This window comes from Oryza sativa, chromosome 12 (assembly GCF_034140825.1).
Source record: "Oryza sativa Japonica Group chromosome 12, ASM3414082v1".
Classification (NCBI taxonomy): Eukaryota; Viridiplantae; Streptophyta; class Magnoliopsida; order Poales; family Poaceae; genus Oryza; species Oryza sativa.
This window is the reverse complement of record NC_089046.1, coordinates 4,553,255-4,577,198: the sequence shown is the minus strand read 5'-3', so window position 1 is coordinate 4,577,198 and position 23,944 is coordinate 4,553,255. Positions and strand designations below refer to the sequence as shown.

General features: G+C 40.2%; 2 protein-coding genes across 5 annotated transcripts; one reads left to right on the top strand and one right to left on the bottom strand.

Annotated features, from left to right (window-relative positions):
* The first annotated feature begins 10,388 nt into the window (after positions 1 to 10,388).
* On the top strand, positions 10,389 to 14,480 carry LOC4351698 (GDP-L-galactose phosphorylase 2). Its single transcript, XM_015764404.3, has 6 exons — positions 10,389 to 10,903; positions 11,437 to 11,540; positions 12,326 to 12,631; positions 12,717 to 12,902; positions 13,337 to 13,597; positions 13,848 to 14,480. Exons 1-6 carry the CDS (start codon positions 10,771 to 10,773, stop codon positions 14,172 to 14,174), a joined length of 1,317 nt encoding a protein of 438 aa, XP_015619890.1. The 5' UTR covers positions 10,389 to 10,770; the 3' UTR covers positions 14,175 to 14,480.
* Positions 14,481 to 14,740: 260 nt separating this feature from the next.
* On the bottom strand, positions 14,741 to 18,879 carry LOC4351697 (uncharacterized). 4 transcript variants are annotated; one of them, XM_015764403.2, is made up of 8 exons: positions 18,648 to 18,879; positions 18,443 to 18,534; positions 18,204 to 18,315; positions 17,667 to 17,773; positions 17,530 to 17,585; positions 17,226 to 17,376; positions 16,044 to 16,349; positions 14,741 to 15,819 (listed from the first exon to the last, which is right to left on the bottom strand). In XM_015764403.2, coding segments are annotated over exons 3-8 (1,467 nt in total). In that variant the 5' UTR covers positions 18,206 to 18,315; positions 18,443 to 18,534; positions 18,648 to 18,879; the 3' UTR covers positions 14,741 to 14,974. The 4 variants fall into 4 exon arrangements, with proteins under 4 accessions (XP_015619889.1, XP_066162464.1, XP_015619888.1 ...); XM_066306367.1 differs by having other exon boundaries at positions 16,008 to 16,349; positions 18,241 to 18,315; XM_015764402.2 differs by having other exon boundaries at positions 18,241 to 18,315.
* Positions 18,880 to 23,944: the final 5,065 nt, after the last annotated feature.

Here is a 23,944-nt window from a genome sequence, read left to right as displayed (position 1 = left end):
GATGCATCACGCATCTCCTTTCAGAAGTTCAGAGTCCATTTTCAGCGAATATCGCCGATCGGAATCGTTTTTTATTTTTTTTCCCCTCCTGAAATTGATAGTCATATCAAAAGGTGGCCAAAAGGCATTTGCATATCTCCTTCATAGAGAACGATTACACTTTATGTTTAATTTTGCGGCCAAAATCCATGCCAGTACATCAACTGATACCTTTCAAATATATAACTTTTGACAAAATTATTGATATGACTGCACGAAATTCTAGCACAAAAGCAAATTTGAGCCACGCAGTATTTTATTACAATGAATTTTCCATAGGATTACGGCCATGTTCATTTTTCACAGCCACAAACCATCCCATCATGTGGGGGCACCTCAATATAGGTGAAGACAAAACGTGCCCACACTTTTATTTGGTCCCAACAATCACTTGTCACATAGAGTACAAATGATCGAATTGCAATCCCGGTGAATTATTCATGCTTTATAGCTGTCAAATGACATTTTCTCGGTTTTAAACGGCGTGTGTTCACTGTTGCGTAAATATTGTACTGTTGAAATTAAAGCGTATAGAAGGCAAAGTGACCGGCCGGATATATTAATGATTGATGAAAAAAAAGAGTAAAGTCTATCACTGGTCCCTAAACTTGTACCGCTGTGTCATCCCGGTCCTTAAACTCGCAAATCGACCGTTCAGGTCCTCAAACTTGTTCGACTGTGTCATCCCGGTCCCTAAACTTGCAGATTACTCGTTTAGGTCCTCCAACTTGTTCAGTTGTGTCACCCCGGTCTCTAAACAGGACGGTCTAAAAATTTTATATCAAAAAATAATTCATAATTTTTTCATGTAAACTCTAATAAAGACAGACTCTATATCAAAATTGTAGCCCTTGACACGACCTACAACTTTGTATTTGAAAATTTTTTGAATTAAAACTGTTTAGGGTCCCAAAATATTGTTGCACGTTTATAGATTTTGAAATTTTAATTTTAAAATTACATTTTGGGACAAAAAATGACTTAAAATAAAAAAAAAATCAACTACAAAGTTGTAGATCGTGTCGAGGGCTACAAGTTTGATATAAAGTTTATCTTCATTAGAGTTTACATGAAAATGTTATGAATTATTTTTAAATATAAAGTCCTTAGACCGTCCTATTTGAACAAGATGATATTCAAATCCAAGTTTAGGGATGGGGTGACACAACTGAACAAATTAGAGGACATAAGTGATCTGTAAGTTTAGGGACCGGGATGACACAGTCGAACAAGTTTGAGGACCTAAACGGTCGATTTACGAGTTTAGGGATCGGGATGACACAGCTGTACAAGTTTAGGGACCGGTGATGGACTTTACTTTAAAAAAAAAGAGCAATATGTTAAGATCATGATAAGGATCACCAACGAACGGGAGTGTAATTACAGTTATATAGTAGTAATTGCCACCGATATATGGGCATAGTGCTAGAGGAGAATGGAGCTCACATGTTAGTAGCAGAGGATCTACATCTCATTCTCATATATCACCATGATATACAACATTTAGTAAGTTTTGTAAAATAATGTTCCACTAAGTGATATTATTTTATCTTCAAAATCAACAAATTTAATTATAAGTGAAAGTTATAAGAAGGGAAATGATATACATAAAAAATAATTCTTTCTTGCAAATGCTGATGTCACATTGTGATTTAATCTTAACTTTTCTGTACATAAATACCACCAAATTAGATCAAACAGTTGAGATTTGTTACTAATTAAGAATTTTGTAAGGATTATTTTTTAGTATGTATAGCACTGTTCTTACAAGAATATCTAGACAATTAAGGCCCTGTTTCTTTCAGCTTAAGATTATTATAATCTAGATTATTGAGTCAGATTACTATAAGCTAGATTGTTATAATCTGTAGTAGAATAAGCGGTTAGTTGTTTCTTTTCTAGATTATTAGAGCCTAGATTATTGGGTTTGTAAATCTAAAGAGGAAGTGGGGTGGCATGGTGGGTAATTTTTCACCCAATAATCTGGAAAAAAAACTCACCTAAATGAGCTTATCAGATTATAATAAGCTGGGCTCCATATTATAATAAGCTACTCCAATAAGTTGTCTGTTTCTTTCAGTTTACTCTTAATAATCTGGATTATAATAATTTCAAGCTAAAAGAAACAGGACCTAAGAAAGCTTGGAGTATAACAGATTTGTAATAACATGAATATCGTCAAAATTTTATCCGTTGCAACTTGCAATATGTGCCCCATCAGGGACAAGACTAGGCTTGAGACTTGAGAGCCATTGGGTTTTCCACAGTTGACTATCTACGAATATTTCCCCAACAAAACTCTAGAAGGAAACTGCCTAGCTGCTTCATATTATGTAGTACACACCTTCCGTGCCATAAAAAACGGAGGCTACGAATATGAACATAGGATACCAGTATAATTCTTTTTCTCCATTCATTTTGATATATTGATTGCAACATTGCACAAGAGAGGTCTTTTATATTGGGTAAGCACAGATAGTATGATAGTAGTAATTGGTGCACAATTATGCTTCATCTTTTCGCTTATACTTATCAGCCAAAATTTGAAGTTGTTTTTGGGATTTTTTTTTCATCGAAATTTATTTTTCAGTCTTTACTTTTAAATCGCTAAGAACACGTACACTGGTGGAGAAACCATCTTTGGTCGGTTGGCCAAATTCCACAATAGTGCCGGTTCTAAAAAAAACCGGGACTAAAAAGCATCTTTAGTCCCGGTTGAAAAGTTGAGTGGTACTTTTTTATCTTTAGTCCCGGTTCAAAAAGTTGTCGAGTTCAAGACAGATCCCAATTATTTTTACTCCTGGTTGGTATAAATAACCGGGACTAAAAATAGATCTTTAGTCCCGGTTGTTTATACCAACCGGGAGCAAAGACTATCCCGAGAGCCACGCGCGATCTCCTCTCGATCTCCTCCCCTCTCATTAATATCTCCTTCACTCTCTCTTCCTCTCCCCTTCATCCCCTTCCTCTCCACTTCCCCTGCCGTTCCTCCCCTTCCCCTCGATCTAGAGCAGCGGCCGGCCGTCGGCGGCCAAGCTGGCGCGGACGCCGAGAGGACGGGGACCGGGAGGCCGGCGGCGCCCACCCATTTGCTGCCGATTTTTTTTTTGATTTTGTGTTTCATTGGATTTGATCTGTGATGTATGTGATATTGGATCTGATCTGGGATGTATTTGAGTTGTGATGCATTTCTTTTAGGATTTGTGATGTATTTTTTGTTTGAGATTTGGTGATGTGATGTATTTATGATCTATGATGCATTTCTTTGCAATATGTGATGTATTTCTTCCCAGATCTATGATGCTTGTGGATGATTTGGGATATTTAGGGAGCAAATCGATTGAGCAAAGAAACAACAACAAAAAAAAAGAATCAACCGGGACTGCTCCACCATCTTTAGTCCCGGTTGGTAACATCAACCGGGACTAAAGATGGATTTTTAGTCGCGGTTATTTCACCCGGGACTAAAGATGGGTATCTTTAGTCCCGGATTCGTACTCCCGGTTATATAACCGGGACTATAGGGGGGTTCCTAACCGGGAGTAAAGCCCCTTTCTCCACCAGTGGTATATAAAAGTTTTATTAGCAAATTACTTTTTCATTTGCAAATATTTGGCTTATTCCATGAATAAGCCAAACGATGGGGGCCCAGGTGCAAATCCTTCTGTCCACAAACATAACACATACATGAGTACACTTTCAGGGATTTGTCCATATCTCCATCTATTTAATTTGAGCCTGCGTTTGAAGATGCATTTGTGTTGTAAGAGTATGGTGCGCGCACGCAGCAGTGTTTACGTTTATATCCTCCGTGTAAATAAAAAAACAAAAGAAAAGAGAAGTCATCTATACTTGTACGTAGTTTTGACATGGAGAGAATGTGCGTGCTTGCTCTCTTATATATTATTCTCATGGAAGTTTTGGATCAAGATTCTTTATGTGCACACATTAAAGTATTCTACTGATTAAAGAACTAAAGATCAAGTCCTATAAACAACTGTGTGTGTGTGTGTGTGTGTGTGTATGGACCGTGCGTGTTATGTTCACAGTGCAAACTATTCGCTCTCTTGGCATTTTGTCAAAAGGACCAACAGCCTAGCTTAATTTTCAACAATCATTGGCCAAAAAGAAAAGGCAGAGTTGACTATACTTTGATACTCCATATAGGAGATCTTTCATCCGATCCTAGCTAGTGTTTTGTGCCATATCAGATCAAGAAAACATAGTTTAATTTGTTTCCCCGTATTTTATATCATCAAAATTTGGCAATCTGTTCATATTTTTTGGCAGCTGGTCTGTGCTTGGAATAATGAATGAATTAACAGTGACTGATGCTCTTTGTAGTGATGAGAATAAAGAAGTCTATATACTCCGTCCATCCCAAAATATAATAATCTAGAACCAGATAGAATATTTTCTAATACTACGAATCTGAACAGACTGTCTTTCCAAATTCATAGTAAAAATGTCCTATCCGGTTCTTATTTCTTATATTTTAGGACATATGGGAGTATAGATAGTTTTCCTCTGATCGATAGGCTTGCTTATCAGTCAAGCGTTTGCATCCCTAATGAGTCAAGCTCCATATAGTTATTTTAAATATTTAATTATTTTAACATTTTTATGGTTGATAACGGATATGTATTCCTATATAAAGGGATACAATTTTTTCGGAGTATGTTTGTACGGTGACCTAGTACGTATTACTGTATTATACTAGTATTGGATCGAAATCATTTGATTTATAAGTTGTATTACCAAAAGAAAAATTATTCCTCTACTACTAGCTAGTTGAAATGGTAGTATAAACCAAGTGAGATCAGCATAAAAAAATGTAAAACCAATAGTCTCTTTACGGTGGTTTTGTGGCTGGAATAATAAACTCTTGGCTCTTACGATTCTGAGTGTGTATACTATAGAGATACTACAGACGATATCATAAACTAATACCATGCATATAAAATAGTACTATGAAAACGGTACGGAAAGTTCTCAACCGTACCGATATTTTTTTCATAAAACTACTACTACTACTACTACTACTACTAATAATAATAATAATAATAATAATATCTTTATAAACTGTTACTTTTTAAAACTTTTAGTTTTTCTAATTTATATCAGCATCTTATTGAAGTTGATATAGTTAGTGCCTTATCGGTTGCACATATTTTTTAACAAGTCTAAATAGCTTATTAGGGAATAAAAATTAATTCATAGGTAAAACTTTTATATATTTGTTCGTAGCGACTTAAAAGCCATTGCCAAAACGAAATTACGTAGAAAATATCTTAAAATCAACTTCAAAATCAAATTCAAAAATTCAAATTTTGGTATTTTCATTTGTTTATTAGGTCAACGATGTGACTCTTAAATTTAAATTTCATGACCGTTTCTAAAAATAATAATAACAAAATAATGCCGTCTTATTCTCATCCCTACTAAAATATGATACTCTTTCAGAGAAACCGTGAAAAAAAAACCTTTGATAATTCACTAATGTTACTTTCGAGTATAACCTGCAAACGTTTTTCTTAACTAATTATAAAGTAGGTGAGGCCAAAAGAGGAAGGTTCCTAGCTACTGGAGTCGATCGAACCAAATATTAATTCCTAGCTACAGCTGTCAAAATTCGTAGCTAAAAAAATACTTATATTTTAGAAAATAGGGAGTACTTCATCCGGAGCATCAAAAGGAAACCGGGCAGCATGCGGTGAGACAAGAGGCGAGATGACGTGGCGTCGTGCCAGTGCGTCATTTGCTGTGTGGACCAGATCACCTGACATCGACTACTGTAGAGATGTCGACAGCGAAACGGGTCTAACTTGGATTTTGATTTGAGAGAAGAAGAAGGTACGGCAGCCACTCGAATCACAGGAGCGTATATACGGCTCGAGATTCGACCACGTTTGCCGTGTCGCCATCTTTCGTTTCTTACTTGGCCGCCCGCTGTACATGGTCGCCACTACTTTTTACTTGCGAGCTAACATCGATGGGAAATATACAGTGCAAATCCTATGTACAGGAAAAACTTAAAAACTACCGTTGATTAAAAAATGGACATTCGAGATTCATCCATATTATTATGAGTGAATCTACGAGTAAAATTTTTACTCATGGTGACGTAGATGAATCTCAGACGTCTATTTCTATCCAATAGTAGTTTTCAAGTTTCCATAATATTTGTAGTTTCCACCATATATTTTCCTAAGATCGAGTTACTTTTCATGTAACGTGAGGTGGTGTTCTTTGCAGTAATCAAGGAGATAAAATCAGGTCACGGAAAAACAATATTTACGTATAATTAATTAAGTTTTAATTATTATAAATTTGATAAAAGTTAACCAATGTTTTAAAACAATTTAAATAAAAGAAAATTTTCATACGAAATTCACTGTTTGACCGTTTAAAAAACGTGCTAATAAAATACCGATGTAAAATTTTTATATCTTAATAAAAAAAGACCATAAGAATTGGTTTTTCTTGTTATCGAATATAATGTTTTCTTAATGATAACCAGATTTACTATCAGGATAAGTGTGCTAACGATAGAGGCTAAGTAGCTTCCTAAGTTAAAAGGGCATTTAATACAATTTTTAATTTTGATAAATTCATCTTTTTTTTATTCTAGTACTATGATAACTACATGATTACTGTGATTACCGGGCTTGCCGCTGGGCCACGGTATGTTAACCCCTCCTCCAATTCTCCCATAATAAAAAGAAACCCTCCATATCAACACGAATATGTACGTAGAACATGTCTAGACTTAAAATCAGGAGTTGTCTTTTTAAACAGAGGTAGCATATCGGTCTAGTGTTAAGTTTTGAATAATTGAGACAGTTACATCATGCACAAGATCGATTATCTCATGAAGTCATGAAAACTTAGCTCTAGCGTGCATGCATGCATGTGTGCGAAATTGCACAAGCTGATATCAGCTAGTTTCAGTGCGACACGGTACCCAGAATAAGGCCAACAATATTAATGTACATATGTACGGGAGAAACTTATGCATTTGCTGATCCAAAAGAGCCAATTTTGCCTTTCAAGTCTTGAGAAGGCAAATATTGGTTTGCCGGTGAAGAAGAGACATTGTAAATGCTTACGTATATATACATGCCAAACCATATATAGCGTGTATATAGAATGGACACGTCATGGGTCCAAAATAGGTACGGAGCCAGTGATATTGTTGATCTTTAACGATCAAGAGCTTTGCTGAAGGGTAGGGGTGGGTCTGACCAAAAATTTTGGTTTTGATCTTCGGTCTTTCGTTTATTTCAGTTTTTAAAAAGTAAAGATCGAATTTTAACGCGAAAATATCAGGACCGATAAATTGGTCTCGGTCTCAGTCATGACTGAAATTCAACAATATTTTCATATATGCAAAGAAATAATAAAAATTTTGAACACAAAAATCACCAAAAAAATCATAAGCACGTATGAGTAAGGACTCTTATTAGATTGCATGCCTAGAAGAGGTAGAGATGTAAAAATTAGAGTTTAATCCTATTGAATTTAGTGAAATTGTAGGTTGCATTTAGATATTTTTTATTAATTTGATCTTTTCGGTTAACCGAGGAGACTAACCAAATTGACCGAACAAAAATTCAGTCTTTCACTGCCTATGACCGAATTTCTCGGTCTCGGTCTCGGTCTTTCGGTTCGGTCTTTTTCTGCCCACCTCTACTGATGGGGAAGTCTTAGCAGCCGGCTGACTAGTCTGGGAGTTGGCTAGATCGCTGATCCAAAATAGTACTCCCTCTATTCACATTTGATCGTCATATTTCAAGTGTGCAGCAAGACCAAGACAAATAAAATATCTTCTATTAATCATTTAATTTGTCCCTTCAATTTCTTGCATGCGATTTTTAAGGTAGGCAGGCATTCAATTTTTATTCAACCAAGGCCTTGCATGCAAACTGAATGGCTAGGAAACCAGCACTTCCTTGAATGCATGCAAAAGCATTAAATCAGCATACAAACCAAAGAGCCATGCATCCCACCTAAGGTTAATGCACTGATCAATTTTGAATATTTCATTTTTGTTGAGGCGTCGATCAAATATAAACAGAGGGAGTACATGGCAGGGCCGCTGTGATTACATGATCTTACCTTGCCCTCACATCATGCTATCAACTAACAACCAACATGATGCATACTAATGTTAAGGTGTTGTGCATCAACCGCATATCGCTGAACCCACTCAATGAATCAACCTATGCTGTCCTCTGTCATGCGGTGTTTGCACCAGATCGAGATCATCTTTACGGTTTCGTAATTTTGTTACACTATGTGTAGTAGAATTGTATGTACATTGAGTTGTCCTTGTCTTGTTACAATCAAATTCTATCTAACTACCGGATCGGAGTTGATAATTAAAGCTAAGATCCAACTAGAACACTAGGTTAAAAGGAGCTCCATGTATCGCCATTACCTTGTTTTGCACAAGAAGGAAGGTTGACGAAGTGCCACGACCTTCAAGCCTAACATACACAGTTATGCGTATGGACTCCATGTCACATCATCTTATAACCAAATTTGTGCACCCCTCATGTAATAGAGAGTGACACTAGCTAGCAGCGCATGGTGTTTTCATGTTTCAATATGATCCTCATGATAAAAAAAGAGGCATAAATTTAGTTTGTGCTAAGATGAACGTACCATGGAGGGGAGATGTAGAATCTACTTGCAGTAGTAGTTCGAAAATTATGAAAGAGAAAGTAGAGTAAGGATATCGATATCTCCAGTGTTACCTCAAAATAGAACGAAGCAAGCACAAAGAAGAAGACTTGGTTTGGTTTGATCAATAGAACAACTAAACCAAACAGTTATATTCTGTCATTTCACATCAAGTGTGAAAGTATAGTAGGGTAAGGTAGACGCTAATATAGGAGGAGGTAGTGGTGAACGAGGACAAAAAATGCTACCGGATGGAGGTCTCCTTGGATGGATCAAGGTTCCTATCGCTCGATAGACATACTTGTCGTCAGATCAAGCTCCACGCCGATGAATTGATGCGCCCATCACAGATCAAAGTTCCACGCTCCTAGATTGGTGTGCCTAGATCGGAGTTCCTCTTGGCTACATGAGAGCTCAACTCCACCGGATCATCAGATTATTGTATCTCCTTGTAGTCGGTGATAGTGTTGGATAACATATGCTCATGTCAACAAAGAATGCTAGAAAGTGGGAAGGAGAGGAGGAATGAGATTATAAAAGGAATTACAAATTTAATACCTTTGTGAGTCCAACATAAAACGTTCCATGTACTACAAGGAATACAACCAAACCAAGATTACATGCAATGGGACGTACGAATCTAATTTGGTTTGAACCTTCGCACATACATGTAGCATTTAAAACGTAAATAACATATTATATGAATAGCCCAATCATTTTAGTATTTCTATAACAGAAATCTCCTAAACCGTGGCTCAAAATTTAGCATTGGTATATTAGAGCAGGTACAATAGCAGGCTATAAGCCAGCTATAAACATATTTTAAAGAAATAAAGGAAGAGAGAGAAGAGCAGCGGGCTACAGATCTATAGCCAGCTGCAGCACGGACTCCAAGACGTAATGTGTGTATGACAGGTGGGACCAGGTATTAATAGTATAGTAAGCAACTATTGTATGAATTGGCTATTACATTGGCTATAGATTATTTGGAGCTAGTAGTGGGCTATACTATTAAACTTGCTCTTATACATGCGCATAGACCTAAGACCTAGCTACACAAACACAATTAATACTTCTTAGTACTAAATCTCACTATCAACGGGTACAGCTGCCGAATCAAGCACAGTAACCAACCCCAGCACGTGCTTAAGTTTTTGCTTGTAACGTTTCACCACTCGTCTTATTCAAATTTTTTTGCAAATATAAAAAGCGAAAAGTTGTGCTTAAAGTACTGTATATAATAAAGTAAGTCACAAATAAAATAATTAATAATTTTAAAATTTTTTAAATAAGACGAGTGATCAAACGTTTGTAAGCAAAAACCTAAAATCCATTATATTATGGGACGAAGAGAGTAATAAACAACAACAGTCACAACCACAACCATATGCCCCCAACGTGCACAAATTCGTACACAAACCCCCACCCTAAAATAGCAGAAGCAAAACTCATCACAACACAGAACACACACACAGTAAAGCTAGTCTGTCCACAGATAATCCCAACACGAGATCCACCACACATCACAAACCACACAAAAGCCGCAAATTCTTTTTTCTTTTTTTTTCTCGCCTATTTATTGCCTCCTCCACCCTCTCCCCTCCTCGCCTACCACCACCACCACCGTCGCCGCCGCCGCCGACTGAGAAGAGGAAGAGGAAGAGGGGAGATTCCGCCGCCGACGAGAGGTGGGGGGGAGTGGGTTGTGATCGTGAGGAGGGCTCTCATCCCTAGACGGGCGAGTTGAAAGGCGGCAAAGACGGCTAGCGTTGAAGCGGTCGGGCGCGGCCACGCAGCTGCGCCGCCCACGCCCAGTGGGGGAGCCATCGCTTCTCCGGCGACGGCGTCCAGCCCAGCCCCGCACGGCGGCCGCGGGGCGCTTCCCTCGGCCGGCGGCAGCCCCTCTGACCTCCTCTTCCTCGCCGGCGGCGGTCGCCTCTGAGACCGCTCGCCCCCCCCATCCACCTTCTCTAACATCCAATCAACAAAAATCTTTCGCTGACCTGACCCTGACCCCGAGAGAGAGGAAGGAATTGAGATTTAATCATGGAGATGAAGCTGACCATCAAGCGGGTGCCCACCGTGGTTTCCAACTACCAGGAGGATGCTGCCGCCACCGCCGGCGAACGCCCCCGCGCCGGCTGCGGGAGGGATTGCCTCGGGGATTGCTGCTTGCCCGGTGAGTCTCTTCCTCCCAAATCAGGATTAAAAAAACTCTTAGATTATTTTATTGTCTTATTATTACACCTTGGATTCCGAAATCCTGGTTACAGTTTTCTTCTGTGATGATTTTCTTGATTCGTTTGATTAGAAAAATGGTTGTGCTTATTTTTGTTGGGTATAACTTGAATATTAAATTCATCTTTCGTCGCAAATTAAAAAAAAAAGAAGAATAAGAACATCTTTGCAACTTCCAAGAAAGTTGGAGGATCCTGTCACCACTAGTAGGAAGGATGCTTTACCTTTGCTATTTTTAACCCCTGCGGTTAAAATATTGTTACTGGCCTACTGGGAATGTTTTTGGGTTCACCACTTGTAGTTTGGTTTCCTCCAACTTGGTAGGATAAAAATAGGAGCCACATATTATTTTACTTAGATGCTTCAAAATCTTATAGGGAATATAGGCACCACAAAAAAAAAATGTGTGGATAGGCTTACTACCACTTGTTTTTAAGTGAATTAACATTTTTTTTCTTGCATTTCCTTGAGCAGATTCCAAGCTTCCGCTGTATGCTTTCAAGGCGAGTCCGAAAAAGCCGTCTTCGCAGGAGGATGCTTCCAACGATGAGTTCTTTGTCAATCTCCTGCTCGGCCTGGTAAATACTAAATAGAAGCTTACACTTTAAATTTCGCACAGGAGAAGTTCAAGTATTTGTTCTGTATTGCGCACAACTACGAAATCTTGTTAGCTCTCTGGAGAGCTACTGAGGCAATTAGATAAGATATTTGCCCTATGTATTATAGTAGCGTTCGGTTGTGCAGTTTTGGGTCATCACCAGTTTGGTCCAAGCCTGTTACATGTGTTTGTTTCAAATTTCAAATGGGCAAGTATCGGATACTCTGTAATTGGATCCAAAAGATCGTTATGCTCCCTATATATCCACTGGAAATGCTTACCGATTCTGACTCGTTTCCTCCTACATGCGAGCTAAGATGTGAGACGTTATATTTTGTGATTATCAACCTACTAGTTAAGTTGTGGAAAAATATTGTCAAGAAGTAACAATTGCGTATATTTATGACGTATAACCTGCATGGAAGTTATGATGAGCACCCATGCACGCATTAAAGAAATGTTCTTCAATTTTGAGCATCCAGCATTCATGTTTGAGTGTATATTCTCTTTTTGTTGCTTTTGCATGCTCTTACTATGTTTTCCATGCAATAGAAATAATATATGCATGAAGTTATTACTAGCCAAATATACACCAGACAGCATTATTTGCGAGATGGTATTGCTGATTATGCAAGTAACAAATAACTAATCCCTCCGTTTGTTTTATGATATAATCTGTCCTGTGTTTATAATAGGCATCTGTGTAACCATGTTACGATGCTTATGTAAGAATACTGAAGTTCAAATTTTGTTTGTTTATTGCAGTGGGAAGACAGGATGGCCCGAGGTTTGTTCCGATATGATGTCACTGCCTGTGAGACCAAGGTTATCCCAGGCAACCTTGGGTTTGTTGCACAACTGAATGAAGGACGCCACCTCAAGAAGCGCCCTACTGAATTCCGCGTGGACCGTGTGCTTCAACCATTTGATGCTGCCAAGTTCAACTTCACCAAAGTTGGCCAGGAGGAGGTGCTCTTCCAATTTGAGAATGGTGGTGGTGATGACAGCTTCTTTGTGGAGAGCTCCCCAATCAGTGTTGCTGATCGTGCTCCTAATGTTGTTGCAATCAATGTAGGCTACATTCGCACTGGTAATCTATTTTAATTCTGATATTTATGTATTCTTGGTGTTAACATTTCTATTTGACACTCTGCAGGTAAGCCCAATTGAATATGGCCATGTTCTTCTCATTCCCCGTGTACTGGACCGCCTGCCTCAGAGGATTGACCAGGAGAGCTTCTTGCTTGCACTGCACATGGCTGCTGAAGCCGCAAGCCCATACTTCAGGCTTGGCTATAATAGTTTGGGTGCCTTTGCAACCATCAACCACCTCCACTTTCAGGTACTCTTCACATGGTTTTGGAATTTGTTTACTGTTGTATCTACTTGTAGCTGTTAGATAAATCATAAATCTTCCAGCATGCAAAATTGCACGAACTGTGTTTTATATGGGTACATGTATTTTCAGTTGTTACAGTGACACTGAACTTTGCGTATCTGCAGACCAAACCAAAAATAGACTTATTGTTTGTATGGTTGCTAGATTAATTTACTTTGATGTAAATGTCGATCTTGTTAAAACTCCTGGTTCCCTTGTCCCAATGCCCATACAGATACATCTAGAGGAGTCATATTTTCTTTAGTGAAAAACAGCGTTCCCATTATGTGTGCATTTGATCTGAACAATTAGCTGATAAAGCTACCTGTACGAGTGTATGTTATAGTGTTGTGTTTACAATTGTATACTAAATCATTACCTGCTTCTTTTATCCACAGGCATACTACTTGACAGTGCCTTTCCCTGTTGAGAAGGCAGCTACCAAGAGGATTTTCCTTGCTGAGGGCACAATGAATAGTGGAGTAAAGGTGTCCAAGCTGATGAACTACCCTGTGAGGGGACTGGTTTTTGAGGGAGGCAACTCACTGAGCGATCTGGCCAATGTGGTTTCCAGCGCTTGTATCTGGCTGCAGGACAACAATGTGCCTTACAATGTTCTTATCTCTGACTGCGGCAAAAAGATCTTCCTCTTCCCTCAGGTAAAATGATACATGCATATAACCTCAATATTGACTGAACTGTATATGCCCATGCATTTACTTAGTTCTATCCACTAACATTGATATCTCAGACTTGTTGTCACCTAGCTGATCTGTATAAGGTCGCTCTAGTAAACTTTTACTTGTTCCTAACAAAAAAAACTATGGTGTATGAGTTTTAGCATGCTATCAACAATTGTGTGAAATGTTTGTGATTTCTTTCTAAGCTTCATCTGTTTCCGAAATACAGTGCTATGCCGAGAAGCAGGCTCTGGGAGAAGTGAGCCAGGAGCTACTGGACACGCAGGTTAACCCAGCTGTGTGGGAGATCAGTGGCCACATCGTGCTGAAACGAAGGAGTGATTACGAGGAGGCATCAGAAGCTTCTGCGTGGAGACTCCTCGCTGAGGTTTCCCTGTCGGAGGAACGCTTCGAGGAAGTGAAGGCCTACATCTTTGATGCCGCTGGTCTGGTTCAGTCCGACGAGGAGGAAGTCAGCGAAGACGAGGACGCCACCTACACGCCTGTCTCCATTGCCCCTCCTGCTGTCGCGGAAGGCTGCCTCGTCCTTCAGTGAGACGGTAGAACAGGTTGTCGGCCTGGTAAAGCGCTGTGCCGCCTTCGTCTTCTCATCAGTCTTCTTCAGTCTTCACCCGCTGGTCGCCTAGCTTCGTCATAGTTATGGTTGCTGGTCTTTTATAAGGATCAATGTAATCGAACTGCCTGGAGTCTTGTGTCTGAACCTGCATGCTACTTGCTCCTCCCTTCCCTGCTGCTCTGATATTCAGACTCTGCAAATATTAAGCAGAGAAACTGTGAAACTGTTTGTATTGTTTGTGCTGTTGAGCACTGGATCTAATGTGATGAACATTGTTAATAACTACACATCTTCCCTGATCTGTTTGCTTGTTTTACCTTGTCGTGGGGGGTTCTTTTGCGTCATTGATGTTAATTTAGTTTTTATATTCTTTTCTTGACGTACACTGTACACACCTATTCTTTGTTCCTTTACAGCTGCGAGTAAATTGTTAATTTATATGAAGTGGCCATGTTACAATATAATTATCATCTGAAAAACAGAGTTGAATTGGATTGGCATTTTGGCATACATCGATTGGGAAATTTAGTATCAGACTAGCTGCAACTGAAACTACATGACTAGAAGTGTAGAACTGAATATATCTATCAGCAGGTAGCAGCAATGGCTGCCTGCCGGAACTAATAAAGCTGCTGCTTTATCTCAATTTTCAACAGAAGAGGCTAAGCAAAACTGGGGGGTAAACGATACATTTTTCTCTTAACTAGCACAGTACTACCCTTGTTCGTTTTACAGCCTGAAATTGTTGATTTAAGATGACAAAACTGAACTAGCTGTTGTTACAACAAAATTTTCATCTTTGACTTGATAAAGAGTAGCTCCTCTTCGCTCACCATCTTCCACACCCCACCAACTAGCAACCTACCCTTCAGAGGAAATGCCAGTTCTGGCATATCTGAAATCTCACATTCTTCAGGTGATGGTCTTGATAATTCCGGAATTCTTTCAGCATCCAATTGCTTCTCTGGGTCAGAATAATAGCCGATCCTCTCAGTATGATCATCAGGCTCAACACTTACATGTTGCTCTAATATTTCATCTCTTGATTCATGATCTACGACGTCAAGGGTCGGAAGAACAGCCACTGAACTAAATGAACAAGGTATCATTCCTATTGGACAGGGGGTCCAAGACTTTGCTGTAGACCATCTGTTACGTTTCTCTGGCATGATTGTGTTCAATGAAGCCCCGGTGTCATTTTCTGCCAAACGTAAATCCTTCTGTTTCAACCGCGACTTGAACATTTCCAGCTTCTCTGTTGCTTCCTCAACTGATTCCGTTTCTTTGGTGGGCTCTGGGAGGGTAGAATCTCTAGCCACCTTTCCCAGGGATAACATAGGAAGCTTCCTCAGTTTCTCCTGCACATTGTTGGTGGCCATCTCAATCAGCACTAGGGCTGCATCTATGATACATCTTTCATCTATAATAGACAAACTCAACAGCTTCCGCAGAAGTTTTGCTAGACAGAAACGTGGGACTGCATTCCTGTCTGAAGAGAGCACTCCTATCTCATGGACAACTCCAATGCAACCTGAATCCTTCAATTCTTTTAACTTTGTCACAAGCCACAGAACATGGGAACTTAAAAGTTCCACTTTAGCTGGCAGGCTAGCATTGTATTCACCTATAAATATAACAAAAAACAGTAAGGGCAGATTCATACTGGAGTAGTGCTAATACAACTCTAAAACGAGCCAGGAATGAAATGCTAGCATCAAGTAACAACAGTGAAATAATAAAAAAAAACAATAATCTTTCCATGGCCGGATTATGGCTTTGGAAACAGTGCATGAAGTGAACTGACTTCAGTACCTTTGAAAACATAACATCTAGCCTTAAGAACAGTACCTTTGTTTTCAAGGTCTTCCATGGTCTCAATTGTTTCAATTACTGACTTCAGTATGCCAAGCAGCAACCTTGGTTCCTTTTCTGATAATTTAGTTATGATAGTTCTCATATCATTATTTGATATTTCACTGTGAATATCAGATGACTGATCTACATCCTTATCAGTTTCTAACACATCGCTATTTTCAGAGGACTCTGGGGCACCACGTTGGAAAAAGTCCAATATAACAAAGGCAACCTCAGAAGGACATGCGTAGTAAAGCCGGCGTACATATTTTATGTTTCTCGAAATCATTTTCTCAGAACCTGCAATACAGGGTCATGAAGATGATTATAATTATCATATAACTTTATCCATCTGAAATGAATGCTAAGTCATAATTTATTATCATGTCAGTGTCAAATGGTAGCAACCAAACTAATTCAATAATGTTCATACATCAGATACTGAATGGTAACAAACAATGATGATGCTTGTAGTTACACCTGTAATCCTCTATAGTATGTTCAATAATTCTGCACTAGTGCAGTTAGGATTAATAAAAGAGACATGCAACAGAAGAATTTCATGAGCTGTATGACCACATTATCAAGTATAATCCTAAGTTTTTCTCAGTACAACGATAAAAAGAAGCATGACATTCTAACATGCAAAACCGAAGCAACTATAAGTAAATGAAACCAACACAAATACAGAATAAAATGACGGTAACATTGTACTCCAACAAGCTTGAATTGGGCATCACATTACATGTGACCAAGATTTTGTCGTACCATCAAGTGTAACATTAAGTGATAGCTAAATCACACAATTGGGAACAGATTTGCCTATTTGCAGTTAAATTTGTTAGAAAAATGTAAGGCACAAACTTCCTAATTTGCCTAAGAGAACTAGCGAAGTGTGAAAAACAAAACCTACCAAGAACAGAAAAGGCTGATAAAAGTCATGTACAAGTTGTAACTTTAATATTCAAACATAAGGCCGACCAGAAAATTCTGAATGCTAATCAGGAGGTTTTCAGAGACATGGCATGAAAAGACCGATTTCTCATTGCCTGCAGAGAAATCTTAATGCAACCCCAAGTAGGGAAACCTATATTTGGCTATATAGGTCCTGAAGAAACAGACAAGACCCAGATCTAACTGAATCACAATTTCAGACTATAAGCTGATGATACTCACGTTTCCTTTTTGAACCCGACTTTGCTTTCATTGAATCTTTTCCCTTCATAAAGTTATTGATCTCATGCAATTTTGACCTTACTTCAACTTGAACATCAGGAATAGCATTAGTCTGGGAATCCCAGTAAATACACTTCAACCAATCAAATGCCTGAAAATAATCTCAATTGGTGAGGCAAGATACAGTAAACAAAACTTACAAATAACACTGAAAAGTATTCCTAATAACCAAAACCCAACACTCAGCAGGATTAAAATAACTAGCAATTAAGAGTCCTTCTAAACATTAACCAACAAATTATACCTTAATGGCTGCCAATCGTAGCAGCCGAAGAGAGGGAAGAGTGCGATGTGAACTCTCTACAAGGGACAGATAATTTTATTAGCTCGACTGCAACAGGGCCACTTCAAAGGTTGATGCAACAAACAAAATCTTCTAACCATGACGAATGTCGACAAGAACTCGTGGTATTCCAACAGCCTCAGCTAATTCAGATATTGAATAGCCAGTTTTCTTATGTGGGTTCTCCACAAAACCATTTACGAGCCTGGAAGTAGAAAATTCTATGGTTATTCTCTTTCATAAAAAAACCAACTTAAGTAACAACTGAAAATAGGATACATTATAAAGATAAACCAACAAAAAGGAGCTTTGAACTAGTACGATCAACAATTCAGCTGTGCTATAAAAAGACTCACTTTTCTCATTGCCATATTGCCACCTTAAGTACTGTTAAGCTCTAATTCTATATTATCCATAGGTGCACTATTAATTGCTTAGCAATCTCCTAAACCATGCAATATGCTATTGCGGAAACCACTGTAACTTAAAAAGTCGGCTTCCTTGCACAAAATAAGTTGTTCCATGCAACATTTGAAACCCACCCACACAATAGTAGTCTTTCCTTCAGCAGCATAACAATGCTACGAAACAATTTGACACATTACAATTTCCAATTTGAGAGTTCTTCCCCATACATCACAAAAGCGCAGATCGCGGTAGGAATGCACTCGCCTCATGATCGCCATACTATACAGCATCGACAGCATCTCTTCCGACTCCAGCGCATCATCCACAGCCATTACACTCCTATAGGAAACAAAACCATCACTCCATCATCACCTTACAATACAAACACACCATCCCCAACTCCCACAGCCACAAAACCCACAAGGGTAAAGAACTTTGCACCAATCAAACATAATAATAACATTACCGGAAGAAGGGATCCCGCAGCCGTATCTCGACGAAAGCCGCGGTCACATCGACGGGGACCGGGAGGGTGCCTCTGCTCCTCCACGCCGCGATCTGAACCAAAAAAAAGAAAAAAAAACAAGCGAGACAGTCACAAATCACACTCCGTTTGCTGAAATTTTTTGGGGGATTTTGCGGCGTGGGGGATGGGGGAAGAAGAGCGTTACCCTACGAAGAGCGGCGGCGGGGGAGGCGGAGAAGAGGCCGTCGCGCACGTGCCGCCACTCCGCCCAGCTCGACCACGGCACCAGCTTCCGGCCGGTGGAGAGGCCGCCGCCGCCTCCGCAGAAGCCACCCGTCGCTTCCGGCGCCGCCGCGTCCATGGGAGCCAAGCCAAGCGGCAGCGCGAGACCCGCACTACTACTCGCGGCGGCGGCGGCGAGGAGCGGAGGTGGGAGCAAGGGACAGCGGCGGCGGGAAGGGGGAGGGAAGGTATCGCCCGCGACTTGGGCCGTGTGTCCCACGTGGGCCGAGGAGCTAATTGTTTTCTGGCCATGATGGGCTCCCTCGAGCAGATTTTAATTAGTCCAGGAACAAGAAGTTCAGTTCATGTCCCTCATCTTAGAGTCAGTTTCAAGCGGGTCCCTTAATCTCAAAACCTGGTACAACGTATCCTCACGTTCTAATACGAGTGTCAACGAGATCCCAGGGCAGCATGGAGCCTGGGTTTAGCTGATGTGGCGTTTACGTGGCACATCAATTAGAAAAAGAAAATTACAGTGAGCTGCACGTGTTAGTGAAACATACCATCATTTCTTCCTTCCCTACCTCCTCTCTCCTTTTTCTGTGTGCACAAACATTAGCGGTGGAGGCCGGCAAGGTCGAGCTCGCCAGCTCATCGATGGGAAGGCGGAAGCGTGGCGACCAGCAGTGGGTGGCAAGCGAGGAGCTTCTCACATGGCCTTCTCGCTTCCTAGACCATCGCTGTGGCGTGGGGTGACAAGAGGAGGCAGCGGCGGTGAAGCAACAATAGCATAAGCTCGACTGCGGGGGAGATCGCAGGAGGAGGCGAAGGCCGATGATGGGAAACCCACCAATTTGGCTGAGAGAGCTCACTCGTCTCCTCGGTCCTCTCCTTAGAGCCATCCTCCGCCAAGACGAGGGCTGCCAAGACGTGGAAGGAAGGTCTAGAGGCCGGAGGTCGAGAGGAAGGTGAGGCTAGGAGCACGAAACCCTCCCCACCACCTCCTATAGAATGGCGCACCTCGACGCCGAGCTTCCCATCCTTCCAAATCAGTGAGACAAGTGCCATCCACTACAAGTTATCCCCGAGCTGCATCCCTACAAGGAGGCTCCTTGTCTCTAGCTCGAGGTTAACCATGGGGCAGCAGCGGGTCCATGCGGTGGATGTAAGCCCATGATGAAATGCATGTTCGTTCCCCTTTAGGAAATCTTCTAGAAGCAAACCAAATCAAACCCCACCCTCCAAGTCTCCTGACTCCATGGCACAACTCTCTCTATCTCTCTGACTCCGGCGGCTGCAGAGGGAAGTGGCGCCGCTCCTGCGAAACCAGCCGCCAAGGCCGCGGAGCTACGGAAGTGCTCCTCTTGTTGCTCAGCATACGACCGCCGTTGCAACGCACCCGCGACGCCGTGGTGTGCTACCTAATATAGACGCTAGCTGCCCCAGGTGTCCTCTCCCAGCGCGATTTGGCCATCCTAGAGGCGAAGGCCGAGCGCTTCAATCGCTATGTTTGCTCCAACTAGATAAGAGGATGAGGAAGAGAGGATAGCGAGGAAAGAAAGAAAGAAAGGATGACACATGTGGGCTTCATGGTTTTTATTTTTTCCTTATGAGTGACACGTGGGTTCCACTATATTTATTTATTTTTTGATTGTTATGTTATGTAAGTGCCACCACGTGAGATGAAGACCAAGTCAACATGCTACGACAGTGTCACGTTAGTTGAAACCACCGTCTAAATTTATTCTTTTCCCATGTCGGTGACATGTGGATTCATGGTTTTTCCCCCTTTTGAGTGACATGTAGGTCCCACTATACCACATGAGATGAAGATCAAGGGTGTGTTCGCATGAATATGTTTCCAACCCAAATAGTAAACACGGAAAACTGAGCGGTTCATTAACATATGATTAATTAAGTATTTGCGTTTTTTTTCAAAAAGGATCAATATGGTTTTTTTAAGCAACTTTTGTATAGAAACTTTTTGAAAAAAAACATACCGTTTATGAGTTTGAAAAGCGTGCATGCGAAAAGCGAGAGTAGGGAGTTGGGAACCATGTGTGAAATCATTGTCATGATTAATATTTGTGATGAACAATTGGCTGTGCAAATGATTTTATCAATGAATTGGTTTGAAAAGATGTGTGGATGTTGGTGTGAGTGCGTGTGACTAATGTGGGTCAGGTTGTGATATCTGTGCCCAGAAACGGTTTTTTTGTCTGATTGTGTGCAGATGACTTGAGGTCAGCCTTGGTCAATGGTGAGGACCGGGACTATGTTCAGGGAGGAACAGAGGTCTAGTGCGGTCGGGATACCATGTGAGAAGGTGACTAGAGTCAGAATTCTTGGAGGTCAACTTCGGTCAACGGTGGGGATCGGGACAAGACTTAGGGAGGAGTTGAGATCCAGACGGTCAAGGATACCGGGTGACGAAGTTGGATACGAGATGGTATACGGTGGATGGACACCATGTGAGAGAGATCTTCGCAACGGGCTTCACGAGATGTGCGTGCAAGCGTGGGTGTTCGCGAGGAGGAATGAGAGAAGATAGAGATGTTCATGTACGGTGGAGTACATGGTTGCTATACTCGATGTACTTAGCGTGTAGTTTGCATGTACGTGATGTACATGTGTGCAGATAGCATGCATGTGTGCATGGTGTATGCATGTCCGTGACTTGGACTGGGAGGAGCAGCAGCGGCTCGGTTGGATGGCATGTCCGACCCCGAGCAGGAAATGGCAGGCGCACGGGTAGGTTGCGGCTGTGTGTTTTGGAAATTTTGGATTGAGTCCTGTTGAAAATAGCAGTTCTACACTTATTTTAAGTAGGAGTTTTTTTTTTATAAATAGAGAGGGAGTGTGAGGTTTCCTGTATCGTTTTTCAGAGCGTGGAGTTGATAGTTTAGTTAGGGTTTCGAGTTTAGTCGAGATTTTTGTAAGGAGTGCTGTTGTTGCACTTTGTAAACACAGAGAGAAGCAATAAAGTTGTCATCTACTTTGAGAGTTCTTCGATTTGTGTTTCTCCAGGTTCAGGCGGTAGGGAGGTGATCCGACCGGCGGCGACAGGACTACGTCGAGATTTCCATCGATTTGAGGGTAACTTTTATTTCCGCTAAAAGTTTTTGGGTTTTTGGTTTTCCCTACCATTCACCCCCCTCTGGTAGGCTTGGTTACTTGTGTTCGATCCTACACCATGTCTTGTAAACAGAGCCCAAGTCAACATGCCGTGTCGGTGTCATGTTAGCTGAAATCATCATCTAAATTGTTTTGGGACTATATTTACACTGGTTTCGAAAGATGGGAATACGTTATAAAGTCGAAACTAACTCTTAGATGATGAGGGAACTAGAGTGAACTTTAATCTGAAATCCGGTGGGTGGATTGTGCTGCGGTGGGCCTTGGGGGCTTGCTGACTCAGGGTTCATGTGACCTACCAAAATCGACCAAAATAATCTCTCATCTTCAGTAAATACAACTCCATCATGCTTTTCATGCAACTAATTAACCAAACACCAGCTCATGAGTCATGTTATACTGGCTCCATCCATAGAGGCAACATCTGCACCTTTATCTAGGCTAGCTTCCTTCATCCAAAATGACTCATAGGAGCTTCACTCTCGCTATCCATCCATGATCCAAGCAAACACTATCGATTACACGTGTTGTCCATATTTATTGCACACAAACAACCAAAAAGATCATTTGCATTCCTTTATGATTTTATCTAATTAAGCTAGCCTAATCCAGAATGACTCATACGAAGCTCACTAGGGCCATCCAGACCACCGAACAGAGAATGATGGCTACAAGTAAGTAGAACCAATTTTTTCCCCGATTACACGAAAGATAAACATGTAGTACACAATCACTATGTACGTATCAAATACGTCCTCCAGCACATGCTCAGACGGAAGGAGGATAACGGCAAATCTTCAACCTCACGAAATTCCTATTTGATATATAGCATAAGCACATATGCAAAAATATTTGTTGGCATCTTGATTTAAACTCCGATGGGTGAAATCACATACCCACGACTCCGCCATTAATTGCACCACTGCCTTCCTGAAGCACAATCGATCTATTAATTAAAAGAATTTCGATCAGCCCAACAAGGAAGAAACACATTGTTTGGTGCTCACGAAATTATTTTATGGATTAATGGCTTAGCCTTTATTACCTTATTATTATTATTTTAACTATTTTATCATTTCTAGACACTCGAAAAAAACCTTGTGTAGAGGCGATTTCTATAGTCTAGAGACACTTTTAGAGGCACTTTCAAAATCACCTAAAATACTTTTACTCTAAAGACACTTTTAGCATATTTTGCTGAATTTATCTTGTATAGACATCTTTTCGAAACTTTAAAATTTGCTTTATATGTAAAGGCATTTTTTTAGACATTTAAACCTAGAGACACTTTTCCGAATATTAATACATACTAAGTAACTAGATATAAAAGTAACTAGATACAAGTAACATGAAACACATATTTAAAGTAATTATGTGAGGTTGAGGTTGTTAGTGTATTGAAGATAAAAATGATCAACTCAAGAGTGAATACAATTCACCAAAAGACAATTATGAGACATTATTCAAAATGTCTCTACAATGATGTAAAGGCATTTTAAAAATGCCTGTATTAGGAAAATGCCTTTACAAGACATGTTTGTTGTAGTGACAATTTTCTTGAGAGGCATATACCGTCAGGAATAGCATCAGAACTGCCAAATTAATATGTTTTGTCAGCCAAACGATAAGAAATATATACACGCCAAGTCTAGATAGCAAGAAGAAGCCTATTTTATTGACGGATAACCGTAAAACAACGAGTAATTTTGATGATCAGGATTATATGCGGCCGCCAAGAAAATTAACTAACTGGCTGCAAATTAAAGAAAACTAAGTATCGACTGTCTAGAAGCACGTACTAGCTCAACTGTTGCATTTGCCACAGTTAATTTGTTTCAACAGTCGAGCCAGTTCTGTTTGTTAACTCCCTTACAAATATCGGTTTAAAAATGGAAAAACAATACAAACAAGCGCATCGATATAAAAAAAGTTAAATAATACTTCTACTAACAAAGTAATAAAACCAAATACCAAAACTCTTTGATTCCTCTCTAATAATTCATTTCCTGCCCATTATACATATACTCACTATATATATCCAAGTTTCAAAAATCGTTCAAGACATGAACAATTTCACTTTCACCATGTGTGTATAGATACAGAATTAGATGGACCCCAAAACCATCAACCATACGAGATTACGAG

What these genes read in the sequence shown, in the direction of transcription:
- LOC4351698 (XM_015764404.3), top strand. Translation starts at nt 10,771, where the DNA reads ATGGAGATGAAGCTGACCATCAAGCGGGTGCCCACCGTGGTTTCCAAC. An exon ending in CGGGGATTGCTGCTTGCCCG is followed by an intron (nt 10,904 to 11,436) that starts GTGAGTCTCTTC and finishes TTCCTTGAGCAG; the next exon opens with ATTCCAAGCTTCCGCTGTAT. An exon ending in TCAACCACCTCCACTTTCAG is followed by an intron (nt 12,903 to 13,336) that starts GTACTCTTCACA and finishes TTTTATCCACAG; the next exon opens with GCATACTACTTGACAGTGCC.
- LOC4351697 (XM_066306367.1), bottom strand. Translation starts at nt 18,803, where the DNA reads ATGGACGCGGCGGCGCCGGAAGCGACGGGTGGCTTCTGCGGAGGCGGC. An exon ending in CCGCCGCCGCTCTTCGTAGG is followed by an intron (nt 18,535 to 18,647) that starts GTAACGCTCTTC and finishes TTTTTGGTTCAG; the next exon opens with ATCGCGGCGTGGAGGAGCAG. An exon ending in TATAGTATGGCGATCATGAG is followed by an intron (nt 17,774 to 18,240) that starts GCGAGTGCATTC and finishes TTCTACTTCCAG; the next exon opens with GCTCGTAAATGGTTTTGTGG.